General features: G+C 44.1%; 1 protein-coding gene across 4 annotated transcripts in view; it reads left to right on the top strand.

Annotated features, from left to right (window-relative positions):
- The window catches only part of Acsl6 (acyl-CoA synthetase long chain family member 6), a 42081-nt gene extending 21622 nt beyond the window's left edge, over positions 1–20459 (top strand). For all 4 annotated transcript variants that reach the window (XM_038326437.1, XM_038326439.1, XM_038326440.1 and 1 more), the window contains 6 exons: positions 2618–2706; positions 3777–3893; positions 6927–7070; positions 8498–8599; positions 9634–9705; positions 20322–20459. In XM_038326437.1, the coding sequence (XP_038182365.1) occupies positions 2618–2706; positions 3777–3893; positions 6927–7070; positions 8498–8599; positions 9634–9705; positions 20322–20459 (662 nt within the window). The remainder of the gene's footprint in view (positions 1–2617; positions 2707–3776; positions 3894–6926; positions 7071–8497; positions 8600–9633; positions 9706–20321) is intronic.
- The last annotated feature ends 1322 nt before the right edge of the window (positions 20460–21781 follow it).

The raw sequence follows: 21781 nt of genomic DNA, 5'->3' as shown, positions 1-21781 counted from the left end.
GGGTCATCCATCACCAGGTTCAGACCTAGGCACTGAGCAAACTTGGAAAGCACTCAGCAAGAGAATTCTTGAGGACTGTTCCCCTTGGGGCCACTGTTCATGCTTACATTCACTTAAATAAAAACTGAGAGACTTAAAATGATGTGCATGCAAAAAAATTCCTAGTTAATGCAGTAGTATTTCATAGCATCTTGAAACACGATAGGTAGACTCAAAATGGAAACTGCATTTGACTGAGCCAGATAAGGAGTGGTGTTTTTTTTTTTTTTTTTTTTTTTTGAACCCTGTCTCGTTACACTCAAGCTGGGTAAAGACTGCTTCCTATATAAACTCCTTGGTCACATTGTTACTTCCAGGCATTTTTCAGGAGTCATCTTTGGAATTATTTAAAAGTATTCAGATTTATTGTTAATTAGGTGTCTGTGGGAGGCAGAGTATTGCTTGTGAGTGCACTTGCCCATGGGGGCCAGAAGGGGGGGGGGGTCAGATCCCCTGGAGCAAAAGTTTCAGGTGGTCATGAGCTGCCCAACATAGAATCTGGAAACCAAATTCTTCTTCTCTGTAGGCGCAGCAAACCCTCTCACCTGCCAAGCTAGCTCTCCAGCACAAAGCTTTTTTCCCCCATTGTTTCCATCATTCCACAAATTCCATTCCTTTTGGGCACGTTCATTCTTACCTTTTAAAAAAGTACATTTGTTTATTTTTATTTACTTGTGTGGGAGAACATATACATCTCACGGTGCATCTATGGATGCCAGAAGAAAGCTTACGAAAGTCCATTTTCTCTGCTTCTGGGGATCGAACTTGGGTCATCAGGCTTAGTGGCAAGCCCCTATCCCCACTGAGCCCACTTTGATCCCACTTAGGTTGGATGCCATCCTTAGCATTTTCCCATGTAAAACTGTTGATTATTATTATTATTATTATTATTAGTTTTTCAAAAGGGTTTCTCTGTAGCTTTGGAGCCTGTCCTGGAGCTAGCTCTTGTAGACCAGCTGACCTCAAACTCACAGAGATCCTCCTGCCTCTGCCTCCCGAGTGCTGGGATTAAAGGTGTGCACCACCACCACCCGGCTCAAACTGTTGACTTTTTATTCATTCTTACTAGAAAACCTAGCATACGGAGTGTGGAAAGACTGTCTCTCTGTATAGTAATATCATTCCAGGCTTGGTAATGTGTCTTCTAAGAGAGAAATCCATGTGCCACAGCCTTCTTTTCCATAACCAGGGCACACTGGGTTTCAGGACCTTGGCCAGCACCTGTTTAACCATCTTTTGGCTGGCCAAAGTGTGAAGACCACAAAGGCTAGTGACTGACTAGATAGGATATTGTGAATGGAGTTTGTGAGACCAACAAAATTTAATTTTTCCCCCCTGGGATGAGTAACTTCATCCTTGGGTTTTTTGTTTGTTTGTTTTTTGTTTTGATCCTTGCTTACCTAAGTGTAGAGTTTAGTCCGACAGCAGCATCAATATGGCCTATCCTGTGAGAAACATAGACTCTCATGCCTCATCCCAGGCCTGGGTCCAAATCTGCAGTGTAACAGGCATTCTAGGTGGTTGTCTATGCACCAATCAACAGCCTTACTAGTGGAAAAGAAATGATGGCTGTATTGATGACCCACGAGCAAGATGTATGATCTGATAATGGGGAAACATTAAAGTCTCGTGGAGCACCTGTTGGCCTCAGTCTCCTGATCCTCCAACATCCATCTCTTAGATAATGCTATTATAAGTGTGTATCACTATGCCTAGCTTGGAAAAAAATGTTTTAATATAGGTTTCATTGTAAAACCTCCTAATCATGTAGATAGTGAACATGAGACTCCCACCTTCCTCAGGCTCCCCATGTAGGTTTGTGGTAGGTAAATTATGCCTGGCTCACTCTCTAAGGACCAAATATAAGAGCCAGTAAGATGGTTCAGCCAGTGAAGGCATGTGCTGCCCTGCCTGATAATCCCCAGGATCCACTTACTGGAAAGAGAGAACTGACTCCTCCAAGCTATCCTCTGACCTCCACACATACTGCATACACACACACACTATACTAATAGTATAGTATAATCCTGTAATAGTATAGTGGGAAAATTAAGAACCAAATGTAAACCTGGCATGGTGGTACCCTCCCATAATTGTAAGTCTGGTAAGGTTGCCATGGGATGACAAGTGTGGGACCAGCCTGGGTGCTATAGTGAATTCCAAAACAACCTGGGATATAGAGAACTCTGACTCAAAAATAATCCTGTGTAATAAAAAGAAGTCAAATGTAAAGGGAAAGTCGACCTTTGCTTTCTCTGGGATTTTCCTTTGTCCTCAGTTCCTCCCTTTACACCTGAGCAGCACCTGGTAAAGGTGTAAAGTTGTGTTACTCGGATCCTACAGCTCCCCCACTTTAACCTGCTTGGTGTTTTGTTTCCATTTTTGTTTTGTCTCTGTTTTGTTTGGGTAGAGGCGAGGTCTCATGTAGCTTAGGCTAGCCTCAAAATTTTCACCATGCAGCCAAGGATGGTGATACTTTCCCTGCCCCACCACGCCAGGATGCTTGGAGATCTCATGGGGTGACGAGCACCATCAGCGCTGAAATACTGACAACTGTCATTTTGTCCTGGTGTCCTAGGGCACGTGGGGGCTCCTCTGCCCTGCAATCATATCAAGCTGGTCGATGCAGAGGAACTCAACTACTGGACCAGTAAAGGAGAGGGAGAGGTGAGCTTAAGATGTCATGTCTTGCTTCTGCAGGTGTCACATGTGGCCAGTTGACAGCAAAAACAGTGTGGATGGAGCCATTTTCTCCTTACCTGCATGTAAAGTTATTTAAAGTTATTCTTGATTCAACCAAAGGCCAACACTGGGACTGAGTGAACTAAATCAAGATTTTTTAAAAAAAAAAACATTCTGACTTTTAAAAGAAGTTTCCCTCCCCCACATACACACCAGGCTATGGCATGAGTTACTTGTCTCCTCAGAAACATAGCCATACTCAGGCCAAGTGAAGTGGGCTGAGCTGGGCTGTTCTCACTCAGACCTAGGGAGTGGGTGGAGAAACAGTTTGTTTGCCAATGAATCATGGAACCTGAGCAGCTCTGGTAGGATTGCCCAGTCATTGGTATCTGTGGTGAGTGTCACAAAACACCATGAGCCTACGGTTGTTGACTGAGATTTCTGTCCCGCCTGTCCCGCGGCCATTCAGTCCCAAAGAAACTCACAGAGGCCTACATTAATTATAAACTGGTTGGCCTAGTAGCTAAGGCTTTCTTATTAACTAATTCTTACATCTTACATTAACCCATTATTCTTGTCTATGTTAGCCACGTGGTTTGGTACCTTTAGTCAGCGAGGCATTCTCATATTGCTTCCTCTCTGGTGACGACTGCAGACTGAGCTTTTCTCTTCCCAGAATTCTCCTGTTCTGGTTGCCCCACCTATAGCTCCTTCCTTGCTACTGGCCAATCAGCATTTTATTAAAATACAAGTGACAAATCTTTACAAAGTGCAAGGCCATTGTCCCACAGCATAGAGTCATGGACTCCTGAGGGAGAAGAAGTAGCAAATGAAGAAAGAATAGCCCTGGCAGGGGTGGGAATTGCTTCGGAGAAGGCAAGGGGTGGGTCAAAGGACAGAGATAGCAGAAGCATACTCCACACCCTCTGGTCTGTCACAGTCTCCACAGTGGCCTTCCAATAGATGGAGAACCACCATTGATCCTGTGCCTGGTGACAGGCATGCTGGACCCCTTACGTCATGAGTGAGCTAAGCCATGGTATTCGCCCCCACAGATATGTGTGAAGGGACCAAATGTGTTCAAAGGCTACTTAAAAGATGAGGACAGGACAAAGGAGGCCCTGGACAGTGATGGCTGGCTTCACACTGGAGACATTGGGAAATGGCTGCCGGTATGTACGTTTGGAGGCTGGTGTCCCGCATGTCAACGATGAGTGAGTATGAGATCCAGGTCACCGAGGGGGCACCTCTCCATATGCACCCTAGACATATCCCGAGCTTCCTGCTCCTGTTGCCCCAATAAAAGTGGCAATGGCCTGTGTGGAGGACAGAACTTAGGCCTTAAAATCAACTTCCTGGATTTCAGGGAAGGGTTTGCGAGTGTGTGGAGCCTGGTGGGTAAGTAGAAGGAGGTGCATTTCTTGAGCAGATCTGAGAAAGACAGTGTCTTAGTTAGAGTTTCATTGCTGTGAAGAGACGCCATGATCACGACAACCCTTATAAAGGAAAATGTTTCACTGGAGCTGGCTTACAGGTCAGAGGGTTAGTCCGTTACTGTCCTGGCAGGAAACACGACAGCATGTAGGTAGACGTGGTGCTGGAGAGGTTGCTGAGAATTCTATACCCAGACTGGCAGGCAGCAGGGAAAGAGCGTGCCACTGGGCCTGGCATGGGCTTCCACAACTCCAGAACTCACCCCCAGTGACACACTTTCTCCAACAAGGCCCAGCTCCTAGTAGTGCCTCTCCCTCTTAGCCTGTGGGGGCCATTTTCATTCAGTCTGCCATAGTCGGGGGCACTGTCCCCAGCCGAGAGGTCGGTGTCTGGAAAAAGGAAAACCACGGAACTGGGAAACTGGTGGATACTGGCTGCTTCAGTTCTTTGATCTCTGCTGGAAGTTGATGTGTCACCTTGAGAAAAGTCACACTCCTTTTGGGCCACACCCTGGCCCATTTGTAGAAACTGGATCTTCAGAGCAGTCTTTGGCCACAGCTCCCAGCTTTTTCAGATCAAACCAATTGCCTCATTCTCTAATTTAAATTTAAATACATTATTTATGTGTTCTGTGTACCTGCGTGCTTGCGTGTGAGTGTGTACCCTGTGGGGACTGTGCGGCCAGAGAACAGCTTGCATGTTTTAATTCTCCTCTTAACATGAGAATCTTGGGAATCAGACTCGGGTCCTAAGCCTTGACAGAAAGTGCCTTTATCCACTGAGCCATCCTTCTGGCCCACATTCCCTTACTTTTAAAATAAGGATAATATCATCGTTTGCCTCTGCAATCGTTGCCACTAGGAGCAAATGAGATCATGGCTATGAGCACTTAACAGGGCCTGGCATGTATCAGACAACTATACAAAGGAAAAAAATCCTGCTGCCAACACCCAGAGCCCTTGCCTAGTGTCACTCAGCCAGGGGGCCTCCTTGGTGTGTCTGGAAAGTTGCTGCTGTTTGATCAGAATCGAAGTGTTGAGTTTTCAGGCACATGAGTGATGCTGAGCCCTTCCACAGGCTCTGGGGCCAGGTGAGCCAATTCGCCTCTGCTTGGGCCCTGTGCACTGGCCCTTGAGAAACTCTCATGCTGGAGGCAGACAAGGACAAATCCCCATTGTGTTCCCTGGAAAGCATATATTTTTATTTTCAATGTGAAATTGTTCTTACATTTGAAATAAGTGTTTATTCTTTCTGTCTCTCATGTCAGGCCAGTTGCCTTTCATGGTTTAACTTCATCTTAGCTGTGAACACTATTTTTCTATACGTTGTGTTTGGCCTTTTTGTTTCTACTCATAAACAAGATCGATCTGTAATTTTTCTTTTAACGACCCTGGTTTTGGTGTCAGCTTATTTGAATGAATAGACGAGTGGTGTTTTGTCATCCCCCACCCCATTTTCGTGAAGACCATGTGAAAGGCTTCAATGCTTATATTTAAGAGGTATTTGTGTTCTAAAAAAATATTATTTTATAGTAATAGATGAAGAAGAAAGCATAGTCCTCTAATCCAGTAAATCCAACCTCTCAACCCTGAGACCTCTGTTCCCTAGCCACTTGGCTGTTGGAAGAGTTAACTAACGTGTCTGACCCCCATTTTCCTAATTAGAGGAACAGAGGTGACAGCAGCCAGCTGTTGCAATGGAAACCAAAGAAGCTTAGTATAAGGGCAGTGTGGGAGATCCAGCCCCAGTGTTGAGAAACACAGGCCTGCTTTCTTCTTCTTTCCTGGAGAGACTGCTCTGGCCCTGGAGGATAAGCAGATAGAGTGGGGGTGAGGGACTACAGGGGTCTGTCTGTTTGTTCAAGGTACAGTGTCCATGGGAGAAGGAAGAGGTTGGTGAGAGAGGGGTCTGTGAGTGAGGATTGATGGGTCTGAGCCAAGAGAGAGAGGTGAAGCAAACAGGGACGACCCCCAGGCTGGGTTAGACTTGAGAAGAATGATCTCCAGGAGCCTCATTCTGGGTGAGCTGTATTCTGGGTAGACAGATCTTCACACCCTGATGGGAGTCACTGACCAGCAGTGAGATCTAGGAGCTTGTCAATGAAGTGATCTAGCAACTTTGGCATATGGAAATGGTTATCCCTGGTGTGCTGTTCTCAGAGATAATGAAAGTACAGCATCCACTTAAGCAACCCAGGAACTCAAAAAGGTCCCGGGTCAGTGAGGTGAACAGGGTCTGGGAGGCCACTGGCACCAGCCCTCCATGCCAGTGGGTACTGAGTAGACTAGGGCTTCCAACACCATCTGGTGGCAGAAGAGGAATCTGCCATCCACCAGGAGATGGCAAGGGCACTCCGGGGTTGAGGCAGTGGCTGGGGCAATAGACCTAGGGAGGTCAAAGAGAATGAACCTGGAGATGCTGGTGAGGGAAAGTGGAGCTGGATCATGGACCTTGGCAAGAGGAGCCCTGATGGGGCAGAGATGGAGCTGAGCAGAGGCAGATGAATGCCTGCTTCTGGGGTGAGAGTGGCTGGGGAAACGGAAGGGTCTGGTGAGGCTGATCCAGAAGAAAGGATGGCCAATGCTCAGAACTGGCATGTCACTCACTCACCTGTGGTGGGTGACGGCTCCCTCAAGCTCCATGCAACATCTCTGTAACACAGAGCGGAGCAGCTTGTGCTGGGGTACACAGGGTAAGTCTACACAGAGGAGGCGGGGTTCCAGCTTGGAAATGGAGTGCAGTCTTAGGATGCTGTCTGTTCAACTCCACAGGAGGGAACGCTTAAAATCATCGATCGGAAAAAGCACATATTTAAACTTGCTCAAGGGGAATACGTTGCACCAGAGAAGATTGAGAACATCTACATCCGGAGTGAGCCTGTGGCACAAATCTATGTCCATGGGGACAGCTTAAAGGTGAGCGATGGTGCTCCAGCCCTCCTGCACATACTGGCCTGCTGAGAACTCCAGACGAGGTTGTGATTTCTAGCAAACCGCCAGGATTTATCCATGCATTTCAGGTCAAGGGGGAAAAATCCTTTAGAAAAGAGAAATTGTGGAGTTTGGGGATCTAGTTCACTGGGTAAAGTGTTTACCGGGCATGCAGGAGGAAGTCCTGGGTTCTGTGCCCAGCACCACATAGAACCAGGTGTGGTGGTACATGCAGGAGCAGAGGCAAAAGGATCATGAGTTTGAGGCCAGCCTCTGCCTCAAAGCAAAAATACAAAAGAAATCTTGATTACTTAGAGTTTGGTTAATTGCAGTTAAGGCAAATGAGTTGTTTGAAGGCATAGAAAAAAAACATTTCTACTAATTTTAGCATATGTTCACTAACTTCTAAGGGGGTGAATTTCTTGAGGCAAGATATTAAATAAAAATTCAGTATTTTTTGTTTTTTTCTGATTGTGTGTGTGTGCATGCGCGTGCGTGTGTGCACACACGTGTGCATGTGTGTTGCTGTGGGTTGAATTCAGGGTCTTCCTGCATATTAACCAGACAGTATGCCTCTGAAATACACCACCCTCTAAGCCCTGCTATGCAAATAAATTGTAAAGGTAAATGGGTATAGTGTTGCAAGGAATGTACCAATGATAATATCACTTATCAGTACTGAAATGTTTCTGGTCAGCATCATTTATATCAGTCAGAAAGACCAAAAACATATTCTGTGATATCAGAGTTATTGACTATTCTATCCTATGCATTTGCTTATATAATTAAACCTTAAATCACTTTTAAAGAATAGCCAGAAAAATTAAAACAGTTCTTTATAAATAATTTTGAAGTAGTTCTGAAGTTCTGGGAAATGTGTTTGACTCGCAGACTTTGGATCAATAAAGTTGTTTGATTAGTATCCTCCAAGATGTGCAGATCTGAGACTGACATGAGAATCAGGGGATATATCAGAAATTGTGTGTGTGTGTGTGTGTGTGTGTCTGTGTGTGTGTGCATGTGTGTGTGTATGTCTGTATGTGTATGTGTGTATGTTTGTGTGTATGTATATATGTGTCTGTATGTGTATATGTGTGTGTATGTATGTCTGGTGTATATGAGTGTGTGTGTTTAATTTTTGACTTTTGGTATTAGAGCTTGAGCCCATGCCTCAAGCATACTGATCAAATGCTTAGCCATTGAGCAGCTCCATGTCAGAAGCGATCAGCCAGGACTGTGTGGCACCCTGGTAGATGTGTTTTATAACCTCTGAACAAATGTTTCATAACAGAAGACTTATTTTTAGGAAAGGGTGGAGTCTGAGAATACCAAGAGATTAGTTTTAATGCCAGACCACAAATAAGAACTCTAAAAGCTTGTGTCCTGACTGTGTTTTCTGGTGGGCTTTGTAGGCCTTTTTGGTCGGCATTGTTGTGCCCGACCCTGAAGTCATGCCTGTATGGGCCCAGAAGAAAGGAATCGAAGGGACCTTCCAGGAACTTTGCACAAATAAGGTCTGTACCCCCAGGTGTTTCCTGACAGGCTGCTGAGCGTTTTATGAGTCACATAATGAGGGGACAGAAAGGCTGGTGACAGTGAAATCTAAATGCATAGAGTGTCTGGTATTACTTTACATATGGTAGGACCCTAAACCAGACATGGGTCTTTTTGTAGTTGCTGAAGTTATTCCTGTTTTCTTCTTAGAAATCGAGAAAACCATTGAATCCTTAGGTCCAGGAGACACCACACAGTTTATCAAGCCTTCTCATTCCCTGGCCTGAAAGGGAGCAGTCTAAGAGGAGGTGACTTGTCCCAGGACACAGATGGGTCACAGAAGAGTCAGATGTGAGCACAGGCTTTCTGGGCCTTGACAAGAGAAGGTGGATCTCATGTGCACCGAGTTAAGAGACAGTGGTAGAATGGAAACAGTGACACCGTTCTTCCTGCTTAGAGCACCCATTGCTCCTAGTGTCACGGAACTGCCTTATGGCATATGTCTAGGGGGATTGTCGTTCGATGTTTCAGCAGCAGACATAGGCTGGCGTCTCTGGTTCCACTTTCCCTCCCTGAGCCCTGAGCTTCCATGGGGTGGCAGCACTGCCAGGCTGACCAACAGAACACTTAGAATAAAGCATGCCCTAACACAGTGACCTCTTTGGTCATTTGCACCCCTTCCTCTCCTGGTGAGAGATAGGAATTGGCATGGCACCAGGTTACCCTCAACTGAGAAGGGACTGAGAGAACATGTGTCTGCTCCATCACTGGTTAACCTTAACTCAAAACCTTACTCCTGTGGCTGGAGAGATGGCTCAGAGGTTAAGAGCATTGTCTGCTCTTCCAAAGGTCCTGAGTTCAATTCCACATGGTGGCTCACAACCATCTGTAATGGGGTCTGGTGCCCTCTTCTGGCCTGCAGACATACACATAGACAGAATATTGTATACATAATAAATAAATAAATAAATAATTTTTTTTAAAAAAAACTTATTCCTTCTATCCCCATTTTTGAAATGTATTCTTATTGTTTTGCTTTCATGGTTCAATTCAGGAATTGAAGAAAGCCATTCTGAATGACTTGGTGATGTTGGGAAAAGAAAGCGGACTCCATTCTTTTGAACAGGTAACTGTGATCTTCCCCACACCCATTATATCCCTTTGCATAGTAACATGGTGACCCTGACCTAGACTCTGTCCTCTATGATGTGGCCCGCTAGGAGGCTATATACCAACAGACTCCCGAAGGCCTGTTTCGAGCCAGCTGCAGCTGCCTGCTCCTGAACTAAAATAGGTCACTGGACAAGTAAGACTGTGCTTGTTGTCCTTACAACCGCAGGCGATCATAGGGCTGAAATAGAAGCCTTGCCGTCACTGGTAGACATGTGGGCCTGCCTGGGCTCCCAAGTGCCCTACCTTATTTTTACTTTTGTGGATACTGCCTTCTTGGCAGCTTACTTTCTTACTTACTTACTACCAGCCCAGTGGCCTCCTACAAAGGAGGAGGAAACAAGGCACCCACAAAGAAAGGACGCTCAGTTCCCCTGAGACTCACTGTAGCTAGACTCAGCACTGAGCATGCTCAGTCCTACCTCTTGTATCATCTATGCACTTGAGTAAAAGCCACAGAGAAAAAGGTTCCAAGCAGAAAATAGTAATATGCTGATAGACACTTTCATTCCTTGGATTCTGAAATAATTGTCTTTTATAAAATCAGCATTTCATAATTTTGTGGTGTAGGCAGAGGATGACCCTGAGATGGCCCAGCAAGTAAAGATGCTTCTTACCACACTGGATGACCTGAGTTCAGTGCCTGAGTCCCATATAATGGACGGAGAGACCAGCTCCTGAAAGTTGACCTCTGAACTCCACTCATGCATGTTCATATTCATTCATACAGAGAGACAGAGATACACAGAGAGAAATGTAACAATTTTTTTTCAAGAATTGCTTTTCACCAGGCATAGTGGGCACATCTTTAATCCTAGCACGTGGGAGGCAGAGGCAAGCAGATATCTGTGAGTTCAAGGCCAGTCTTGTCTACATAGCAAGTTCCAGGACAGCCAGAGTTCTGTAGAGACACTCAAAAATGAACAAACAAATGTTTTCCATAAAAAATGTCCCAAAAATATAGTATGAGGAATCTACAAGGCTTAGAAGAATTTTTAAATTTTGTATGCTGGTTTGATGATAGTGTAGAACTATTTTTAAATTTGTTTTAAATGTACAATTCTTATGCTTAATCTGAAATTAAAATGTCTATGTACAAAGATTTTTATAATTTTTCTTTTTTTATTCTTGCTTTTCTTGGTTTTGGACAGGGTCTCATGCTATAGTAGTTTTAAAACAGGACAGGCTGGCCTGCTGCATATCACATAAACCAGGATGGTCTTGAACTCATTGTAATCCTCCTGTCTCAGTCTCCCAAGTATTAGTATTACAAGCGTGAGCAACCTACCACACCCAGCTATGGTTTTAATTTCTTAATTTCAAGACGAAGAAATCTAAAATAGTTTCCGTGTTTGACATTGTTTTCCTCTTGAAACTTGCATGTCAGGTAAGCCAGTTTGAGAAACAAGCGTTCATTTGTCAGCAGCTGTTTCAGGACAGCCAGAGCTGAATATGAAGTGTTTGCTGCTGACTCTAAGTAGAAGGTCCATTTTTGCCACTATGATTATTTCAGTCTCCAAATTTGGTAGGATTTTTTTCGTTGTTCTTCCTTAATGGGGATCTGTGTGGCTAGATCACATGTCCACGTGGTCCAGGAGCTACCCCCGAGTGATTCCAGACCCTGTAGTCTGGGGTGATTTGAAGGACAGATTCTGAGCCACCTGGGGACAGTCTTGTGAATTCCTAAGCCACACACGCCCTCTGTTGGTGCTAGGATGCATGACTGGCACCAGAATGCTAAAACCCTGCACATTGGCATTAGGGATGGGCGTGGGAGGGGTTGAGAGGATGGTGTGTGTGTGTGTGTGTGTGTGTGTGTGTGTGTGTGTGTGTGCGTGCGTGCGATATTCTTAAGGTTATTTTAGAAGAAACCTTCAATTAAAATTCCACTGTTCTCCATTGCCTTTGGTTAAAGCGTTAATGAGAGGAGAGCGATCTTGACTTTCTGTGTGCCTTGTGCAGTTTCTGCTCTAATAATCTGCCCTCACCATGGTAACCTCAGATGCAGGAAAGTCATGTGACATCCCAGAGGTCTTTAGTTTTATTGCCAAAGTTGTTACGTCTTGGTTTTCTCTGTCTCATTCTCTTCATTCCCTGCTCTGTGGCATCCTCCCCAGCACAGAATTAGCATGTAGCCTTAGCTGACCATAGCAAAACAAGCAGCAGGGCTCCTGCCCAGGGGAAGGTGTGCTCCAAACATGGGCCCTCCTTCCCCTCCTTCACAGCAGCTGTCCCAGTTGATCCACAGTCCATTTTTGTCTTGGCCTTTTCCCTCTTTCAAAAACAAATGGGCAGAGGCTTGGGGTGTGGCTTAGCTGTCAAAGTGCTTGTCTAGTATGTAGCCCTGGGTTTGATCCCCGGCACCACACATGCTAGGTATGGAGGCGGTGTGTTCTTATAATTCTAGCGCACGGGAGGTAGATGCAGAAAGATCAGAAGTTCAAAGCCATTCCGACCACAAAGCAAGTTCCAGGTCAACCGAGGCTGCAGGAGACCTTGTTTCAAACAAACAAACAAACAAAAAACAAACAAACAAAACCCAAACCAAAACAGTTCATCAAGGGATGGTAGTCCACACTTGCAGCCCCAGAGCTGGGGAGGTTGAAGCAGGAGGATCAGAAATTCAAGGCCAGCCTGAGCTGTGTAGCGAGACTCTATCTCAATTAAGGATTAGCTCAAAACACAAAGAACGGCATAACTAAGTCCAGAATATAAATCATCCTATGTAAACTTTAGGAGTTCAGATTTATTGAGTTGGGCTTTTTTGAGAGCTTATATATTTTTGTTTTATGTGTATAGGTGTTTTGCCTGTATGTATGCCCATGCACTATGTATGTGCAATGCCTCAAGAGGCCAGAAGAGGGCATCAGATACTATGGAACTGGAGTTTCAGACAACTAGTTGTGAACTGCCATGTGGGTGCTAGTAATGGAACCCGGGAAGAGCAGCCAGTGCTTGTGACCAAGAAATTATTTCTCCAACCCCTGGTTCATGTTCTCATGAGATGACATAAATAGAGACTTTGGAGGTATTACACTCCAATGCAATGTTTAAATTTTATAATTTCTTTTAATGAAAGTTCTAGATATCTCAATTTGGTGACAAGTTTCAAGAAAAAAAAGCCAATGTCAGGCATTTTCTTTCTTTCTTTTTTTTTTTTTTTTTTTTTTTTTTTTTTTTTTTTTTTTTTTTTTTTTTGGTTTTTCGAGACAGGGTTTCCCTGTAGTTTCTAGAGCCTGTCCTGGAACTAGCTCTTGTAGACCAGGCTGGCCTCGAACTCACAGAGATCCGCCTGCCTCTGCCTCCCGAGTGGCATTTTCTTTCTTATTTCTTCTATAAAATGCATTAAAAGTTAGAAAGAGCCAGGCATGGTAGTACACTCAGGAAACAGAGGCAAGTGGATCCCTGTGAGCCTACATAGTAAGTTACAGACCAACCGGAGCTGCAGTGAAAGACACTGTCTCAAAAGAAAAATAAACGTACGTACATGCGTGCATACATACATATATACATACTCACATACACGTGGGGCTAGAGACATGACTCGGTGACTAAGAGTTGCTCTTCCAGAGAACCTAGGCTCAATTCCCAGCATCCACATGGAGGCTCACAACTGTCTGTAACTCCAGCTCCAGGGTACTGATGCCCTCTTCTGGCCTCCACAGGCACTGCATTGCATGTGATGCACAGACATACATGTGGGCAAAGTATACACACACACACACACACACACACACACATTAAATAAGTAAATAAAATTGGAAAGTCAGCTTCATGGACATAAATGAAAATTAAGAATCCTTTTTTGTTGTTGATTTTTCAAGACAGGGTTTCTCTGTGTAGCAGCTCTAGCTGTTCTGGAACTCACTTTGTAGACCAGGCTGACCTTGAACTCACTGAGATCTGTCTTCCTCTGCCTTCCAAGAGCTGGGATTAAAGGCGTGTGCCACCACACCTGACAAGAATTCTCTTTTTTAATACACTCATGATTAGACAACTTTCTAGAAAGTATATAATTACTTCACGAAATGAATTCATGCCTTATTGTTGACTCTCTCCTGAAAACAGCCCAAAGCCTGGTGCCCACAGTGTTATCATTAACAATGGACCTGATTTCTTTCTTTCTTTCTTTTTATCCACTGCCCAGACTTTGGGTCACTCGAGTTGGTTGTATGGATGTTTGTGGAAGAATGTAAATGGACCCAGGGCAGCTCCTGGCAGCTCTGATCTGCTCACTGAGGGACAAAATTGCCAGCTGGATTCAGGCCTCTGCCCTGTTTGGCCCTCTTTGTGGGGCTGAACCTGGTGGTATGAGTTCAGGCAGGGCAGCCCCGCAGGCAGCTGTGTGGAAGGGCTGCTCACTCCATCATGCTTCGGGAGCTGATTGTTCTCAGCCCTTCCCCTTGAGCCCTTGTCCCCTCACAGCCTCCACATCACCTAAGTGGCATCGTGTAGTTCCCTCTGCACTTTCTGTGGCTGAGTCCTGCCCCAGTTTCCCAAGTGCCCCCCCAACCCCATGTACCACTGGGAAATCAGGAGATGGCAGCCAGGCTGCAGACATTGTAGCCCAGTCTTTGCATCTCCTTGGAAAAATTATAATAACTTCATAAACAAAAGAAGGTGGGAGAGCCGTGCCGTGGCGTTTCCCTGCTATCCCAAGATGGGGAAGTAGGGAGATCAAGAGTTCAAGGCCATCCTCAGTTATATAGGGAGTTGGAGACCATCCCAAACTACCCAAGACTATGTTTCAAAAGAACACAAATGAATAAATCTAAAAAGTTTCACCACAAAATGGTGGTTCCTAAACTTAAAAAGGGTTTTAAAAGTTATTATTCATGTTTATTTTATGTGTTTGTTTTCCCTGTGTATATATGTCTGTGTACTATGTGCATGCAAAGTCCACAGAGGCCAGAAGAGAGTGTCAGAAACCCTATAACTGGCATTATAGATGGTTATGAGCCACCATGTAGGTGCTGGGAACCAAGTCCTAGCCCTGGGCAAGAGCAGCGAGTGTCTTTGACCCTTGATCCATCTCTCCAGCCCTGTAATTTCCAACTTTAAAAAAGTAGAGCTTCTATGACATTTTACATAAAATGTGCTCTCTTGTTGGTTTGGGGCCAGAACTCAAATCTCTCTAACTTCCCCATCCTTAACCACCTGACATTCCTGCCTACCCCTCTTTCACCCCCACCTCCACAAACCTCTTTGTCTCTATCCCACCCCAACCTTCCTGTCCTTGACTCTCATACCCCATGTCATACCACCTGGGAAGTGGCCCATGTATATTTCCTGCTTCTGAGTATTCCAAGCTTCTCCCTTAGGACCTGTTACAACTTCAAGTGTTTTGGGATGGTTTATGTGTGATAACACACAGAGGGGGGCAGGCTGCATTTTTTAAGGAACAAAGACTTGCAGTCCTTGTCCTGAGAAATCCTTTCTGTTTTGAGTAGCAAGCCAAACTGAGAGAGTTTTCAATTACAGGAACTTAGCCTTTTAATGACATTCATATGAATGTTTTTGTACGTGAGGGTGTACTGTGTCCACATATGTATAGCACTTAGAGGACAACCTCAGGTGTTATTTGCAAGAATGTCATCTACCTTCCTTGACATGGGGTCTCTTATTAGCCTGGAACTAGACTAGATGGCCAGCAAGCCCCAGGGATCTTCCTGTCCCCAGTGCTGGGATTGCAAGCATGTAACACCACATTCCCCTCCCTCCTCCTCCTCCTCCTCCTCCTCCTCCTCCTCCTCCTCCTCCTCCTCCTCCTCCTCCTCCTCCTCCTCCTCCTCCTTCTCCCATGGGTTCTGGGGCTTTAACCCAAGTCCTCATGCCTGTAAAGTGATGACTTTACTGGCTGAACCACGTCCCTAGTTCTGGGAACTTGATTTTGGAACACTCTATGAAGCCATCTCAGGCAAGAGCCTCTGATTTTCAGCCATTTAAATTGAGTATCCAGATAGAAGTCCTGGCAACATGTAACTGCCAGCCAGGGCATCTGCACCAGCAGCTTCAACACACTGCTTCCTCCCTCTTGGCAAACACTGGGCTTGATATAAAAAGAAACCTAAGTCAGGGTCATCCTTCATTTGCACAAGTTTTCTAGAGATAAGGATGAGCCTATTAGTGCTTAGCTTTGAAAAATTTGACATTTATTTAATGAAAATATAGGTTAAAATTTCAGAGTTTCTTTTAAAAGCCTTTTTAAAAGTCAGAAGTATAGTATTGTGGGGGCCTTTGTTTTATTTTGTCTTTATTTTTTGTTTTTTTTGAGACAGCGTTTCTCTGTAACAGCCCTAGCTCTCCTGGAACTCACTCTGTAGACCAGGCTGGCCTCAAACTCACAGAGCTCTGCCTGCCTCTGCATCCCGAGTGCTGCAATTAAGGTGCGCTCCACCACCGCCTGACTGCAGGGTGTCGGGGGGTCTTCTTTGTGTAATTGAGGATTTTTGTTTTGTTTAGCTTTAGTTTGGTTTTTTCTTTGTTTGTTTTGTTTTTGGATTAAAAATTCAATGAATAGAATGAAGGTTTTTTTTTTTTTTTTTTTTTTTTCCAAAGAATTCTTTGTCACCTCTAAATAGCAACCTGGCTAGGACACTGCACTGTTAATATCAGAGACATCTCTCCAACCCCTTGATCCATCTTAATTTGGCTCAGCTTTCCAACATTTAAAAATTATGTCAAGAATTACCTTCAAATTTTCTGGGAAGATGTACTGCTCTTTACAGTTCTGCCTCTTCTAGACCATATGTACCACATGCTCCAGCCCACACTTGTAGTAGCTGGGGAGATATAGGCCCCATTCCCACTGCCTGAACACATTCTAGGGCCACAGAGCAGCCTGCTCCAACCTCTCTCTCTCTCACTGTGCACATCTGGTCAAAGTTCACCTCAAGCACCCCTTTTTAAAGAGCCTCGTCTGTTAAGATTAGTTGTGAAATATCTCTCACAGGGTCATGTTCTGAACATTCAATTCCCAACCTATTTTGAAGGCCAGGGAGCTTTTAAGAAGCAAGACCTGACTGGCAGAAGTAGGTCCCTGTGGTCTTAGAAGGTCACAAACACCTCTGCTCTGGTTTAAGTCTCTGTTTCTGTTTGCTACCACGTGAACAAGCTGCCACCTCTTTCCCTCTGTCACCGGTGAGACAACTGTGTTTCCTCCATGAGGGACGCAGTCCCTCCAGCCCTGTGAGCCAGGAGATACTGGCCTTCCTTTACATAGTTTCTGTCCAGTATTTTGGTAATAACAATGAAAAGAAACGTAAAAATGAAACACAGTTCAAATAATGTGGTGTATAGGAAGGAAATGTAGTCAACTCATACAGAAAAAGCTGGCTGACATTCTGCTGGCCTTTCCTCCTTTGCATCAGTGGAAAGATGGATGGTCCCAGGTAGGTACAGGTCCTCAAAGACATAGACTCCTGTCTTTCCGCTCCTCTCTATTCTCTTATCATGCTGACTTGTCACCCCGTGGTGACAAGGTGGCTGTAACAGCTCTCAGCACCACTCACATTCAGTTAAGGAAGAGGAGAGGAGGTGGAGGCAGCCATGTCTGAGCTTTTTATTAGGGAAGCAAAAGTTTTCTTTCTTAGACCAAATATGGATCTCATGGCTATTCTCTAGCTGCAAAGCAGAGCTGAGAAATCCGAGAGCAGGACTGTCCTGGTGTGCATTCTGGACGCAAACTAGATCAGGGTTCTATTGGCACGGGGGATATGGGGAATGGAAAACAGAGAGGCTCCCTGCGCTCAGCCCTATAGTAGTTATGTCCGACTCCGGCATCTCTCATTGAATTGGAGGATCCCTGTGAGTGAGAGCTATTTGTTTTTCTTCCTATCCCTGATACATAACATAGCACCTGGCACTCGGTATATGCTCAATGAATATTGGTTATAAGGCTATTCCTGATCGGTGTCTGTATTTCACCATGCACATTTTGATATAATTTAAGTATGTATTACAATGATGTTTATTTAGCCCAGCTCACTTTTTAATAATATGAGTTATTAAACTCATTAAACAACAAAAGTCAATTTGGTCCCAGTTAGGAGGACACAGTATCTTAGAGGTTGTACCACTCCAGTGTTCAGACACAGTATTCTCAGAGAACTGCCTGGGAGTCTTCCTGCTGGAACCCAACGTGACAAAAGCTCTATGAGATACTCATGGACCAACCCTCCATCCTTTCATGTACTCACTTCACCTTGCAAAGAGCTTTTGTCTGAGGAGCCTGGCTCAGCCTCATAGAAGGCAGCAGTGAGAACACTCGGTAGATCCCTCTGTGCCCCACTCTAGAAGACCTGATGCAAGTTCATGGCATGGGCTGAGGATGTAGCTCAATTGGTAGAGTGCTTGCCCAGCACACGCAGAACCCTGGATTCGACCCACAGCACTGCAGAAATGGGTGTAGTGATGTCTACCTGTCGCCTCAGCACCAGGGAGGTAGAGAAAGGAAGAGGATCAGATGTTCTAGATCATGCTCAGCCACACAGTGAATAAGGCCAGCCTGGGCTACATGAGATCCTGTCTCAAAAAACAAAAATGTCCTCAGCAGAACATTGTTTAGCTCATCGTGTTCCCCCTGCTTTTTGCACTCTTAGTGCGGACTACAGTGTCTCCAGGAAGCCATCTAAAGCAGACACCCAGAGTCCTCACGGCAGCCTCCCTCCGTGTTGCCTCTTGTCACCATGTCTCCGATTCATTCTGAACTGTTCAGCTATCTCTGTGTCTGCCTCCACCCTATATGTAGAACAGCAGTTTTCAACTTATGGGTGCAATGCCTTCAGGGATCAAACAACCCTTTCACAGGGTCTGTAGATCAGATAGTCTGCATATCAGTATTTATAATTATGTATGAATATTATAATTCATAACGTTAGCAAAATTACAGTTCTAAGTAACAATAAAAATTGTATGGTTGGGGGGTCACCACAACATGAGGAACTGTATTAGAAGGTGGCAGCGTTAGGAGAGCTAAGAACTACTGATGTAGACTATTGTCTTTTTTAAAAAATTGATTTCTAAAAGGCTTTACATTTCTCTCTGCTTCCCTCGCCGTCTCTCCCCTCCCCCCATAACCCTCCCCCCAAGGTCCCCATGCTCTCAATTTACTCGGGAGATCTTGTCTTTTTCTACTTCCCGTGTAGATTAGATCTATACAAGTCTCTCTTAGTGTCCTCATTGTTGTCTAAGTTCTCTGGGATTGTGGTTTGTAGGCTGGTTTTCTTTGTTTTATGTTTAAAAACCACCTATGAGTGAGTATATGTGATAATTGTGTTTCTGGGGCTGGGTTACTTTACTCAAAATAATGTTTCCTAGCTCCGTCCATTTTCCTGCAAAATTCAAGATGTTGTTATTTTTTCTGCTATGTAGTACTCCATTGTGTAGATGTACCACATTTTCCTTATCCATTCTTCAGTTGAGGGGCATTTAGGCTGTTTCCAGGTTCTGGCTACGACAAACAAAGCTGCTATGAACATAGTTGAGCACATGTCCTTGTGGCACGATTGAGCAGCCTTTGGATATATACCCAAAAGTGGTATTGCTGGGTCTGGAGGAAGGTTGTTTCCTGATTTTCTGAGAAATGGCCACACTGACGTCCATCTTCCAGTTTTCCTGGAGACCTCTTTCTACAGTGCATGTGAGCAGCCTGTGCCACTGCACTCTTTAGACTTCTCCATTCCTTTCCTCTTGTGTTTGGGATAAAGGTTTGACCGTCTCCACCACTGGGCTGTCTATGCCTTCAGCCTCATTCCTCCCACACTTGACTTTCTTACGTAACAGTAAGAAGCCATTTAGTCATCCCTTTGGAAACCCTGCATCTTCTCAACTGCTGGTTTTGTTCTTTAGGACTGACTGTGCCTGTGGTACCCTCTTGTACCCACATTTTCCCATTTGCTGTTTGACTATTTTTTTACAATAGGGTCTCATGTATCTTAAGTTGTACTTGATGTATAGTAAAGGGTGAACTGCTGGTCCTCCTGCCTCTACCTCATGAGTGCTGGCTATGTGACACCACACTCTGGTTTTATAAGATATTAGAGACCAAACCCATGCATCATACATGGTAGGCAAAGCACTCCACCAGCTAAGAACCATCCCCAGCCTCAACTGTTGCTATTTTTTTTAATACTCACCCGATTATGAAACCTTCCCTGACTATACCTCGCTCTTCCCTAACTCAGATCTGTGCTCTTCATTCTCCACATATCATGGTAAGAATTTCCCAGTGTCCTTCTATCTGCTCTGTAAACACTAACTTACACCACTGCAGGTGTTGGTATTTAAGATCCCTCCTTGTATTCTCAGTGCCTAGCAGAACAAGCAACCTGTTTGTGACTATTGAGTTGCTGAGTGATCGAATGAATTGGATGAGTGGGTGACAAGAGGAAAGGGTGGCTTTCAGACATATCAAATGGGTTGAAATGTCTTTGAATCTCATTTTGACTTAGCATGGTGTGCTAAAGTCAGGATGCCTATTCCTTTACACCTGTTTATTTTTATATTTTACCATGAATGCGATAAATTCTGTGTTTTATTCTTATTAAAGATATATTCTGCATTAATTTTTAGGTTAAAGCCATTTACATCCATTGTGACATGTTCACAGTTCAAAATGGTTTGTTGACACCAACCCTAAAGGCTAAGAGACCTGAGCTGAGAGAGTACTTCAAAAAACAAATCGAAGAGCTTTACTCAACCTCCATGTGAAGCTCACGGAGGGTTCTACTCGGTCCAATGAACTTCGCAGCAATATTACAGTTATTCCCGGAAGAAAGGAAGCTGAGTGACACAGTGACGCAGCTGAAAATGAACGAGCACCCTTGCGACTGAGCCTTTCCTGACCCAAGACGTCTCTAACAATATTTTCTCTACCATCACCAAGTACACTTTATTTTTATTAAATGATATTGTAGCAAGCTGCTAAAAAATATCACAAATGGCAATGTAAAAACAAATCAAGACATTTTCTCAAGAACTGTGTACCACTAAAAGTAATATATTCGCAATGTTCACAGAATTCCATTAAACATAAAGGAAAAAATATAACTGATATATTGTACTTAATTATTTGTGGAATATTAACTAGATACTGCGAATGTCTAGGCAATGTGGACTACCTCATTAAATAACTGACAAAGATCACAGTTAGATCAGACTCAAAACTTAGAGCAGGAAGTAGGAAGTCATGCCCAAACAAAACATGATAGTTCACATGTGACCTGACTCCCATCCTCTATCATGGCCATCCCTGTTGATGCAAGAGCCTTCCCTCTGATTTTTACTTTTATTTATAAAAAAATGAAAATGTAGATGTTCTTTTTTAAAGTATTATATTTATTTATCAACTCCCAAAGGTCTTTCAGCACATTTTCTCATTTCTCAAGCTCACTGAAATATCCAGAATCTATGTACAGATTCTATATGTGTATTTATGGACTTCTTACCATAATGAAGCTTAAAAGATGTCTGTCGACTGCAGCAAATGGATTCTTAGCAGACACTTAGGGGAAGGAACTCAGTGATTTCTCAGGGTGGGTGACAGTTTGTGTACCTGTGTTCCTGCTAGAGTCTTCCCTGTTTTCATCTTAATATGTCTATACCAGGGCTGGGAAACTCAATATGGCTGAACTTCTGAACACTTTTGCTTTTTTTTATATGACTATAAAGGCAGACATGAGGAGGAATAGATGCTATTTCCAAATGAAATAACTCTTCAATGACACGATGTGGAAGCACTTCTTCAGAATTTTCCTAGAAAACTATTTAAGGCCAACATAGAAAAAGACCTGCTCATGGTATAATTCCATTCTTAGAATATCTATATGCTACTAAGTTTGACCATTAAACCTTAATTGTACCACATATTTAGATGCATCCTGAATCTGGATGCCAAGATTCTGATGTCACTAAAAGCCTCGATACCATGGACAGCTCAAATTGTATGCTTGAGGAGGGCAAGGCCCCTAGGGAAGTCTCTCTCCTCTGATGGAACAGGACTCTGAAAGTATATGAAAGAATTCATGCAGTTC

The sequence above is a fragment of the Arvicola amphibius genome, chromosome 4, assembly GCF_903992535.2.
Source record: "Arvicola amphibius chromosome 4, mArvAmp1.2, whole genome shotgun sequence".
Taxonomy (NCBI): domain Eukaryota; kingdom Metazoa; phylum Chordata; class Mammalia; order Rodentia; family Cricetidae; genus Arvicola; species Arvicola amphibius.
This window is presented reverse-complemented; position numbering and strand designations above follow the sequence as displayed.